Source organism: Sciurus carolinensis, chromosome 2 (assembly GCF_902686445.1).
Source record: "Sciurus carolinensis chromosome 2, mSciCar1.2, whole genome shotgun sequence".
NCBI classification, from domain to species: domain Eukaryota; kingdom Metazoa; phylum Chordata; class Mammalia; order Rodentia; family Sciuridae; genus Sciurus; species Sciurus carolinensis.
In genome coordinates this window covers 89,964,721-89,975,024 of record NC_062214.1, presented here as the reverse complement: position 1 = coordinate 89,975,024, position 10,304 = coordinate 89,964,721, and the positions used below count along the sequence as shown (strand labels likewise).

General features: G+C 49.8%; 1 protein-coding gene across 1 annotated transcript in view; it reads left to right on the top strand.

The window, feature by feature from the left end:
• Positions 1-2,572: 2,572 nt before the first annotated feature.
• Ankdd1a (ankyrin repeat and death domain containing 1A) overlaps positions 2,573-10,304 on the top strand; it is a 30,031-nt gene continuing 22,299 nt past the window's right edge. The window contains exons 1-3 of the mRNA XM_047541549.1: positions 2,573-2,578; positions 6,360-6,463; positions 8,476-8,574. Coding sequence (XP_047397505.1) covers positions 6,416-6,463; positions 8,476-8,574 — 147 coding nt within the window. The 5' untranslated portion in view covers positions 2,573-2,578; positions 6,360-6,415. The remainder of the gene's footprint in view (positions 2,579-6,359; positions 6,464-8,475; positions 8,575-10,304) is intronic.

The window sequence follows — 10,304 nt, the reverse complement described above, 5'->3', positions numbered from 1 at the left end:
GATTGCCTGTTCTGATATTCTCCTTGCTTTATACATACAACAACCCACCACAGAGATGTCCAGCAGTAGTCAGGATCATCTTCCATCCTTTTTATAGCCTCAGAACCCTCCCCTGTGTGGCTTATTCAACCTCTCTCTGCTGATGGCCATTTGCCGTGTTTCTGCTCTGTTGCTATTACGGTAGAGTTACAACGAATAGCATTGGGCTTGTAGCATTTGGTGTGTTTTCCAGGTGTCTCTGGCATCTATACTTAGAAATGAGATTGTTGGGTCAAAGGGTAAATGCAAGCCTGTAATTCCACATACTTGGAAGACTGGAAGACTGAGGCAAGAGAATCACAAATTCAAGGCCAGCCTGGGCAACTTGGTGAGATCCTGTCTCAAAAAAAAAAAAAAAAAAAAAATAGTGTTTAGGATGTAGCTAAGTGGTAGAGCATTTGCCCAGCAGATGTGGCCCTAGGTTCAATTCCCAGTCCTTCTGGGCCTGACCCCACCCCATTACTAAGCTACAGAGCGGAAGCCCTGATAGCTGGGGAAACCTACTAGAGAAAGCACATAGGGCCTTCTAGCTGATCTGGAAGCATTAGGTGTGTGTGGTTCAGCCTGGGCCAGGGCAGCTGCTCTGGGGACAATGGGTCAGCCTGTGCCTGGAGAGAGGCCCCCACTCCCTGTGGGTCTTTCCAGTGCTGATTTACATTCTCTTGGGTCTCAGCTCCAGGTTCCACAGGGAAAGCCAGGAGGAGTATGGACAGTACCCAGGTAGCAGTGGTTGCAGGAGGAAGGTGATAAGGGCAGCCACTTTGCTCTGCAGATTTAGAGACACAGACACATCAAGGACAGCAGTTGGCAGCCCCTCTGGTCTGAAATACAATCTCTTCTGATGTGTTTAATAGTACTTTTTTGTTTGTATGTGTCTTTGCAAATTTATGTTTTGTCATATACTTTTTTTTTTCCCCGCCCTGTGGTACTGGGGATTGAACACAGGGGCACTCTACTACTGAGCAACACCCCTAGCCCTTTTATTTTTTGAGACAGTGCTGAAGGCCTAGCTAAATTGCTGAGGCTGGCCTCAAACTTGTGATCCTCCTGTCTCAGCCTCTCAAGTCACTGGGATTACAGGTGTGTGCCACCACACCCAGCTGAAATTTTTAATATTTTTATTGCTATTGTATTGTAGGTATTTTTCCATCCAGCACTAGGTGTTTACATCCATGTTGCCATGAACACATCTGGTCCCTTGCTGCTTTTGGGGGCAGGGGTACTAGGGATTGAATCCAGGGGTATAATCCCACTGAGCTACATCCCTGCTTCTTTTCATTTTTAGAATTTTGAGACAGGTCTCCTTAAGTTACCACGGCTGGTTTGGAACTTGCTACCCCCTGACTCAGTCTCCTGAGTTGCTGAGATTCTAAGCCTGTCCCGGCCCTATTTCTAAGGCGCACAGTGCCAGATTTTACCTATCCACTCTCCAATGTTGAACAACTTAGGTCGCCTCCAACTCCTGGTGATCCAGCAACTAATATCCTTCCGCACGTCCCTTTATGGGACTGAAAGAGAAGTTTGGGGCGCTGTATGTAAGAATTGGATTTGAGGGTCATAGTTCTAGTTCATTGTGGTGAATTTCCCTCATTACTGCCAGACTCGTTTCCAGAATGACAGCCTCAGGCTAGTCACACCAGTAGGGCACCAGCTGGGAAAGCCCCACATTCCCACTGACATTTGGCATCATCCAGTTTTCTAATTTTTACCAGTTCATTGGTGTAATATCTCATTGTCATTTTAACCTGTATTTTTCTGATCACGAATAAATCTGATCATGTTTTCACAGATTCGCAGACTTTGTTGGGGTTTCTGTTCCTTAAATGCCTGCTCCAGTCCTTAGGGGTCTGACTCTCTAATCCTGGGGGCGATCAGACAAAGACGCCTGAGTCAGGGTGGGAGATGCCCGCCAGAGGCCTGGAGACAAGAGCACTGTCAGCTGAGGGCAGACACGCCCAGGTGGACTGTTGAGGAGCCCAGCGCTCCCTGTCCTGCCCGATTCCGGTGGGAAGGGCGCCAGCCGGTGGGCAGGTAGAAGAAGCAGGAGGGGGACGAACCGGACGCCCGCGGCGGTCGCTGCAGCAGCAGCAGCAGCAGCAGCAGCAGCAGCAGCAGCTGTAGTAGGGGCGAGGGGTGGGGAGGAGCCGCTCGCCTCCCGAGCTCTGCATCGGCCCTCGGTGCTCCTAGGCTCGCGCTGGCGGACGCGCGCCTCGTGCCCCGGCACCTGCGCACAGGGCTGCGGGGCGGCGGGATGGAGGAGGAACTGGCGTGGGAGACCCACGGCTGTGAGTCCGCTGCGCTGCGAGCCGGGAGACTCCTGCCGGTCGAGGCCGACAGGACCCGCGCGTTCGCGTAGGGCGGCCAGGGGTGAGGTTGGCGCGGTCCGCCTGGCCACCTCGGTCTGAGGTTTCTTTATGGTTCCAAGCAGAACGCACAGCGGGCCAAGGGGGAATTGGCCGCACGCCTGGGACTTGGGGGCGCCATCCATCCGGCCACTTAGAAGCTGCGGCCGAGGAGACGTTAGCTAGACAGAATAAAGGTAATAGCGATCCTTACTGAGTGCCGGCTTTGTGTGCCTGGCCTTGAGGCAGGTCAGGCATTGTTGTTTAATCTTCACTGCAACCGCATAGGTAGGACCTATTGTTATTGCCACTTCGCAGATGAGATAGCTGAGGAACAGGCGGTTAAGTAAGTTGTGCAAGGTCACATGGCCATTAATTGCTAGAAATGCTGGCGATCCCAGCTTTCCCAGAATGTTGGGGTTGGATGGGGAATGGAACCATATCAAATGGGGAACCTGAAGCCCAGAGGAGAGGAGCTGAGGCCAGCTCCAAGCTGGATGAGGGCACCCCAGAACCTTCCTCTGGAAGTGTGCCCAGTGCCAGGACCCCTAGGTAGGGCAGTGATACTAGTTCCGCATCAGCTAACCTGGGGGAGCTTTGGCTGCATTGCGTGGGAGAGGGGAGAGGATTGCTGCCAGTGTGGCGCTCTGAGGCCTCCATCCTGCAGCCCTTGGCTGAGCCCTGATACTTGAACTCAAGGGCTCTCTGCTAAATCCCGGTAGTACAGCTCACTGGTGTCACAAATGATGGAGCAAACTATCCACTCAGCTGAGGGATGGTGCTGGAGTGGTGGGCTCCTTCTAGGTCTTAATTATTTCAAAGGGGAGTCTGCTTGGGGCAGAGGCTTACTTGAGTCAGCCTCAACTCAAGCGAACCTTACAAAGAATGCATAGCAATGGAATAAGCGGGAGGTATTCTGGGCCCAGGACCGAGCATGGTCTGAGAGCACACTGTGCATTTTCATGGGTGGAAAGAAGGTGCATGAGGCCAGGTGAATGGAAGAGATGAGACTGGACTTGATTTCTTTCTAAATTGAGCTTCTCTGGTCACTCTATGTAGTGTCTACCTGCTCCCCATTGGCACTCTTGGTTGTTTATCAATTCAAAGAAGGCGACTCCCTTAAGCTTCAGGAAGGATAGTGGTATAGAAACTAGAAAAAACCTGAATAGATTCCTTTCTTCACTGTTCCCCAATTTTACAACTGAGGAAACTGAGACCTGTAAGGGGACTTGAACAGCCCAGGATTTTGCGACTGGAAAGTGGCACAGCAGGCACTGGAACCTACCCTCGGCTCACAGTTAAAGTGCCAATTCTTCTGAACCTGGGTCATGGTGGTTTTTCAGGCAAAAAGTTGAGGAAAGAAAAGTGCAGCCAGGCACAGTGATGCACACCTGTAATCCCAGTGGCTTGGGAGGCTGAGGTGGAGGATCACAAATTCAAAGCCAGCCTCAGCAACTTAGTTGCTGAGGAGGCCCTAAGCAACTTACCAAGACCCTCTGTCTCAAAATAAAAAAAATCAAAGGACTAGGGATATGGTTCAGTGATAGAGTGCCCCTGGGTTCAATCTCCAGTACCAAAAAGAAAAAAATAAAATAAAAAGTAAGTGCAGGACAGTACATGCTGGAGATCCTTAGGATCTGAGAGATGTTCTTCTAAAGCCTGTTATGTATGTTGAGAAGGCCTCCTCACCTACAGGGAAGGCAGAGGTAAGGTGGAGCCATCAGAGGAGACCACACTTGGAAGGTGGCACTTCTCTCAAACAGCCCCCTCCCCTGAAGTATTGTGGTGAAGCTACATTTCCCTTGGAGCCTCTTTCCTGCCATTAACCTGAGCGTATATTTCACTTTTCTAGCGGACTAGCAAATTTCAATTGGGGCAGCAACTTGTAGTCTAAAGTCCAACTTTCTACCCACAACTCTCACTCATTTATTTAATAAATCTGTGCCAGGGCACAAATTTGGAACTATAGCTATCAACCCATCAGACAAATATCTCTCTCATCATGGGCTTACGTTAAAAGGAGTAAGCCGGCCTGGCAACTTAGTGAGACCCTGTCCCAAAATAAAAAAATTAAAAAGAGAACTAGGTTTGTAGCTCAGTGGTGGAGCACTTACCTAGAATGTGTGAGGCACTCTTTGACCCTCAGCACCACATAAAATAAATAAATAAATAAAATTAAGGCCTTGTGTCTATCTACAACTAAAAATATTTAAAAATTTTTAAAACTAAGTAAAAAAGAGCTAGAGCGAGAGATATAGTTCAGTGGTAAAATGCCCAGAGTTCAATCCTCAGTACAAAAAATAAAAATAAAGGAGCAAGTAGACAATATAAATATGTAATATAGCATATGGAAAAAAAAAAAAACCCAAATAATGTCAGGAGGTGAGTAAGGTGTTTTTCCTTGGTTGGGCTTCACTGGTTCAGGGGCCCCTACTGAAAGAGGCGTCAATGTCTCCAGGTCTTTGGTCAATAGAAAATATTCTCTGTTTCTTTGCCTTGGAGGAATAGTGGTAATGATGGTGGTGGTGGTTTGGGCACATAGTGGTAAAGGTTTATTTTTAAAACTTTGATTATAAAACTTTGCAGGGAAGTTCACATCCCCATTTTGCAAATGAGGAAACTGAGGCACCAGGTAATTTAGTAACCTTAGTCACAACAGCTGGAAATGCTTCTGCCAGAGTTGAACCCAGGGCCATGTGGTGGTCCTGGAGCAGAAACTACAAGGTCCACAGGTTGTCTCCATGAGGACCCAGAGAGCCTGAGACCTTCTTCGACATCTGGAAGGCTGTGTGGAATTTATCTGGAAAAACAAACTGCATAGCCTTCCCTCCCAAGACAGTGACCACCTGTCCCTGGATACACCAGGGCTGGGTCCAAACATTCACACTGGACCAAACATGTGGGATGTGGGTTTGGCAACAACATAAACACAAAATTGCTTCCCTTGTAATGACTGTACAAAGGGCCAGAAAATATTTGTCCTCTATTACAGTGGGTCTGAGTCCTTCTTGAGTGGGTCAGGCATTCATTAGTCTGGGGATTGGTAGGGACACTCATAGAAGTAGAGCTTTGTGGATTCCTCCTGTGTCCAGCTTTGGGTCTGCCAAGAACTGTGGGTGGATATGGATGAGCAGATGTGGCCAGGGTCCCCCAAAGCTTCTGGTCTAACCAAGGAGACCAGAAAGCCTCACAACCGAGCGCAGTCAGCATGACTGCGGCACTGGGGGTCTGGTGGGGTGAGCCCCAGACCACATCACCAGCCTCGTGTCCTCCTCACTCAGATGCTAACTTGCAGTGTGACCCTGAGCCCACCACTGCTTGTGACAGGTTGGCACAGGCAGCTCTGAGTCTCCTGTAGTCTGAGACTCTGAGACGAGGGCAGAGCTAGCAGGGTGAGAGTGGAGAAAACGGACCACAGAGGAGGCAAAGTGGGTGGGTCTCAGAGTGCGGAGGTGAAAGGGCTGGGATCTGGGGACAAAGGGAGGAACCAGAAGGTGAAAGGTGTAGAAGCAGAGCAATGAGCCTCCAGCTTCACTTGGGCTGACACAGCGTATCCTGGCTGCCTTCTGCACCCCACCGAGCTGTGCAGAATGGAGTTACTGACTCCAGTGGGAATGAATTCCATTTCCCTTCCCCAAGAGCAACTGTTCTTTTTTTTTTTTTTTTTTTTTCTTGGTACCAGGAGAACCAAGGAGCACTTTACCACTGAGCCACATCCCCAGCCCTTTTTATTTTTCATTTTGAGACAGGGTTTTCACTAAGTTGCTTAGTGCCTTGCTATTGCTGAGGCTGGCTTTGAACTTGCCATCCTCCTGCCTCAGCCTCCTGAGTCAGTAGGATTATAGGTGTGCAACACTGCACCCGGCCAAGAGCAGCCCTTAAAGAATATGGGAGACCCTTCCTCTCAACCCTGCCTGGGGTGCAGTAATGGTAACAGGAGTTCTGGGATGTGTCTGTTATATCACTTTTTTTGCGTAGTGCTTCCCCTGGAGAGGCAGCTCCATGAGGCCGCACGAAGGAACCACATCGAGAGGATGAAGGAACTGATGGAGAAGAGGGTTAATGTCAGGGCCAGAAACCACGTAAGTAATGGGCTCCCACAAGGAGACACTGCCACACAGGGGGACAGTTCATTGAGCTGGAGACAGGCGTTTTGCATGTGCTAGCTTGGAGGGAAGTTCAGGCTCTGTCCTCAAGTCTGGGTTGTCTTGAGGTCTCTGAGACTTGGGATGGTTGGGATTAAGGTCAGGAGGCTGTAAGGCAATTCCAGAGCTCCGACTCTGAATCCTGGTAACCCATCTGAAAGCACACCTAAGAGACAAAGGCTAGAGCCACAGAGGGGCAGGGGGCTGGAGGTCAGCAGTCAGGGGCTGGCAGATGGGCAGCAGAGAGTGGGTTCCAGGAGGGACAAGGGTGGAGTGGTACCTTGCGGTCACAAGTCCAGGGGTTTGGGGCCAAGAGAGGCCAGAATCTGGGGACTGAGCCTGTGAGGTGGGGATTCAGTTCAACTGTCCAAGCACCTGCCCTTCCCACTGCATCCCATCCTGAGGCCTCCAAGGCCAGGCGGAGGGGCAGCTCCAATGTGCTGACCAGGCCGAAGGGAATGCTGCAAGAGTCGGGGAGACACAGTCCTGCTAGTGAAGGGCTCAGAGGGAGAAGCCACTTCTTCTGTGGGGGACATCAGGGACAGAGCCCCTCCCTGTCTTGGAATTCTGGCTGTCAGGAACTTCTTGGAGAAGATGCCAGGTCCTGGCTAGAAGGGGTAGATGCAGGGGTAGACTGCAGCAGAGGCCACATTATATGGGATGACATGACAGGTACTGCCTAGGTCCTGGGAGCCTGCCTGGGGTGCAGTAATGGTAACAGGAGTTCTGGGATGTGTCTGTTACATTGTGGTTTTCAGAGCATTGTCCACTTGTTTCCCAATGGTCTTCACCTGCAATGCGCCCCCCACAACTGGAGTGATAAAGAGAACAGGAAGTACTAGCCCTGTGTATAGTTCAAAGCAGGTGCAGCGGGGCCACAGCTCACTGTAGATCATATGGCATGTTGTTGGTGACTGAAACCTGGTCTCAACATGCAAGGAAGCATGACCCTGTAGAATGATAGGATGCCAGCACCACATTCACTAATTCATTCATCCTCTTGCACACTCATTGGCTCATTCGCTCATTCATTCACTAAGTTATTAAGGCACACTCTGTTCCCAACCCTGTACTAGGAGCTAGGGACAGAGTAGAAACCATGTCAGACATTATCCCTGCTTTGGTGGGGCTGATGGGCTGGTGGGGGAGGACAGATGCTAAGCAGAGCATCTCACAGTCCATTCCCACTGTGATAAGCTGTCCTAAGAGCACGTGGAGAGTGTCAGAGGGGGTTCGCCCACCCAGAAGGGTCAGGGCAAGCTTCTAGGAAACCAGGTGGAGAAGGGCAGTGTCCAGGCAGAGGGAAGAGCATGGGAAGAAGGAAGGAAGGAACAGCTGTCCCCAGGGAAGAGATATGACTTGCCTGAGACCACACAGACAGAAAATTAGTGTTTTCTTTCATTGTCCCCTCAATTGAAAACTGCAGAGGGCAGGAGCAGTCTCTGGGTGGGAAACTGACTTCTCAGATGCACTCAGGGACACAGGCCATGATGAATCTCCAGGGTAAGCCTGAGAATGAGGACAGTTAGGCCCTTTCAGTTCCATTTGGAGGGAAGAACTGGGCATGCAGGATGGAGGGTCTTGGGATTGGGGAATAATCCAAGTTTACATGAGTCTGCTAGCAGGAACAAAGGTCTAGGGGTGAGAAGTTGTTTGGCATTTTTGAGAAGTAGTGGTGTACAGTGCCAGGCCATGCAGAACCCTGTAGGCCCTGGGGTTGGGAGTTTGTCCCTAGTGAGAAGCCTTGAAGAATTTTAGGTGAGGGACAGATGCAGTCGGTCCTTGTGTCTTAGTATGTTTATTTTGGCTTCTGCTCTGTCAGGGAGAGCAGGGCTAAAGTGAGGCTGGGTCAGCCAGCTGGTCTCCAGAGCCAGCAAAGGCCCTTCCAGCCTGCAGACTAGTTTTCCTGGTGGGGCAGGTGTGGGATACGCTTCCTCTCCCTCCTGCAGGTGGGCAGGGTGGCCCTGCACTGGGCTGCAGGTGCAGGGCATGAGCAGGCTGTGCGACTGCTCCTGGAGCACGAGGCTGCCGTGGATGCTGAGGATGCGGTAGGGCCCCTCTCGGAGGCGCGTCTGTGTGTGTCTGTGTCTCAGGGGAGGGAAGAGGCATCCGAGATCTCTCTGGGTCTGTAAGCCAGTTTAGTCGTGGAGATTGTCACTGATATGCAGGGACTCAGGTGGGGAGTCAGCTTCAGGGGCCAGTGAAATCGCATCGATTCTATTTTTCCCTTGCACAGTGATAAAGAGCTCTCCATTATCAAGGGCCTTTCAGTTAAAGAGCCTTCTCAGTCCCTCCTGGTAGCATAAGAACAGGGAGAACTGTGGGCTGTAGAACAGAAAATTGGGTGAATTGATAAAGGCCTGATTAATAAAGTCACCAGGAAGAAGGTCTCTCATGGTAGCCCCCAACTTCGGCTAACACTTTAACCAATGACTCTCATAGAGACTAATGGTCTTACTGAATAAATTAACAGGCAGCACATTGCTCAGAAAAGAAAGCACTGAAGACTAACACCTGCAAAATTATCTGTACAGGTTTGAGGATCCAGCTGAATCTGATAATGACATTTCCTAAGAATACATTTAAGAACTCAAATTTAGGGCTGGGGGTGTAACTCAGTAGTAGCTGTGCAAGGCCCTGGGTTCAATTCCTAGCATTGGGGAGGCGTGGAGAATGAATCTAAATTTAAATTTTCTAAAAAGATCATAAATTTGCCTGCAGAGATTTAGTTGTCTATGGAAACAATCTGTTTTTTTGTTTTTGTTTTTTCAGTGCTAGAGATCAAATCCAGGGCCTGTGCATGCTAGGCATGTACTCTACCGCTGAGCTACATTCCCAGCCCTTTTGATTTTTATTTTGAGACAGGTTCATGCTAACTTGCTGAGGCTGGTCTTGAACTTGCAATCCTCCTGTCTCAGCCTCACAGGTAGTTGGGCATCTGAAAATACTTGTCTTTGTTCTGGCTTCTCTCTGTTCCTAGGCCCCAACATGAGGGGGACTTGATTACTAGTTGGGGTTGGGATGTGGCAGCAAACCTCCCCACACCCCACAACCCTGGCCCCATGTCCAAGAGAAGACCCAGAAGTGATGAGGTCAAGACTGCCCCTGCCATGGCTGAGGTCCCTGGAGATGATCCTGGAGCACTCCTCAGAAGGGGAAGGACAGAGTTACTTTAGATTAGGTAGAGGGGAGTGAAGGGAGGGGAAGGGGTATGGGGTTAGAAAGGATAGTGGAATGAATCAGACATTATTACCCCATGTACCTGTGCAACCAGTGGGATTCTACATCATGTGTAATCAGAAGAATGAGAAATTATACTCCCATTATATATGATGTATCAAAGTGCTTTCTAATGTGTCATGTATAATGAATTACAACAAATTTTTAAAATTGCATTTGTATTGAAAAAAAAAAGTGGAGTTAGAGCAGCCCTCAAACAGGGGTAGACTGCCTTCACAGGGAGTGACCAGCCTGCTGCAGAGGGACTGCAGGCTGAAAGTGACCAGGGTGCCAACTGCAGGCCAGGGCTAGGAATGCCTAAGGTAGCGGCGTCTGGGTGTGGCTGTCTTATGAGGTGGGTAGTGCTGCAGACCGAAGTCATAGCCTGGGGGATGTTCTAGGGAGATTTCAGCAGTGAGTGATTCTCAGACTCAGTCCAGAGTGAGGTCTTCACCAGCCAGTAGGTCAGACAATAAGGACAAAGTTGTGTATGTATTTCATGACACTGGATTACAATGAATAGATTTATAGGTTGACACCTTTCACATTTTTTGTTTTA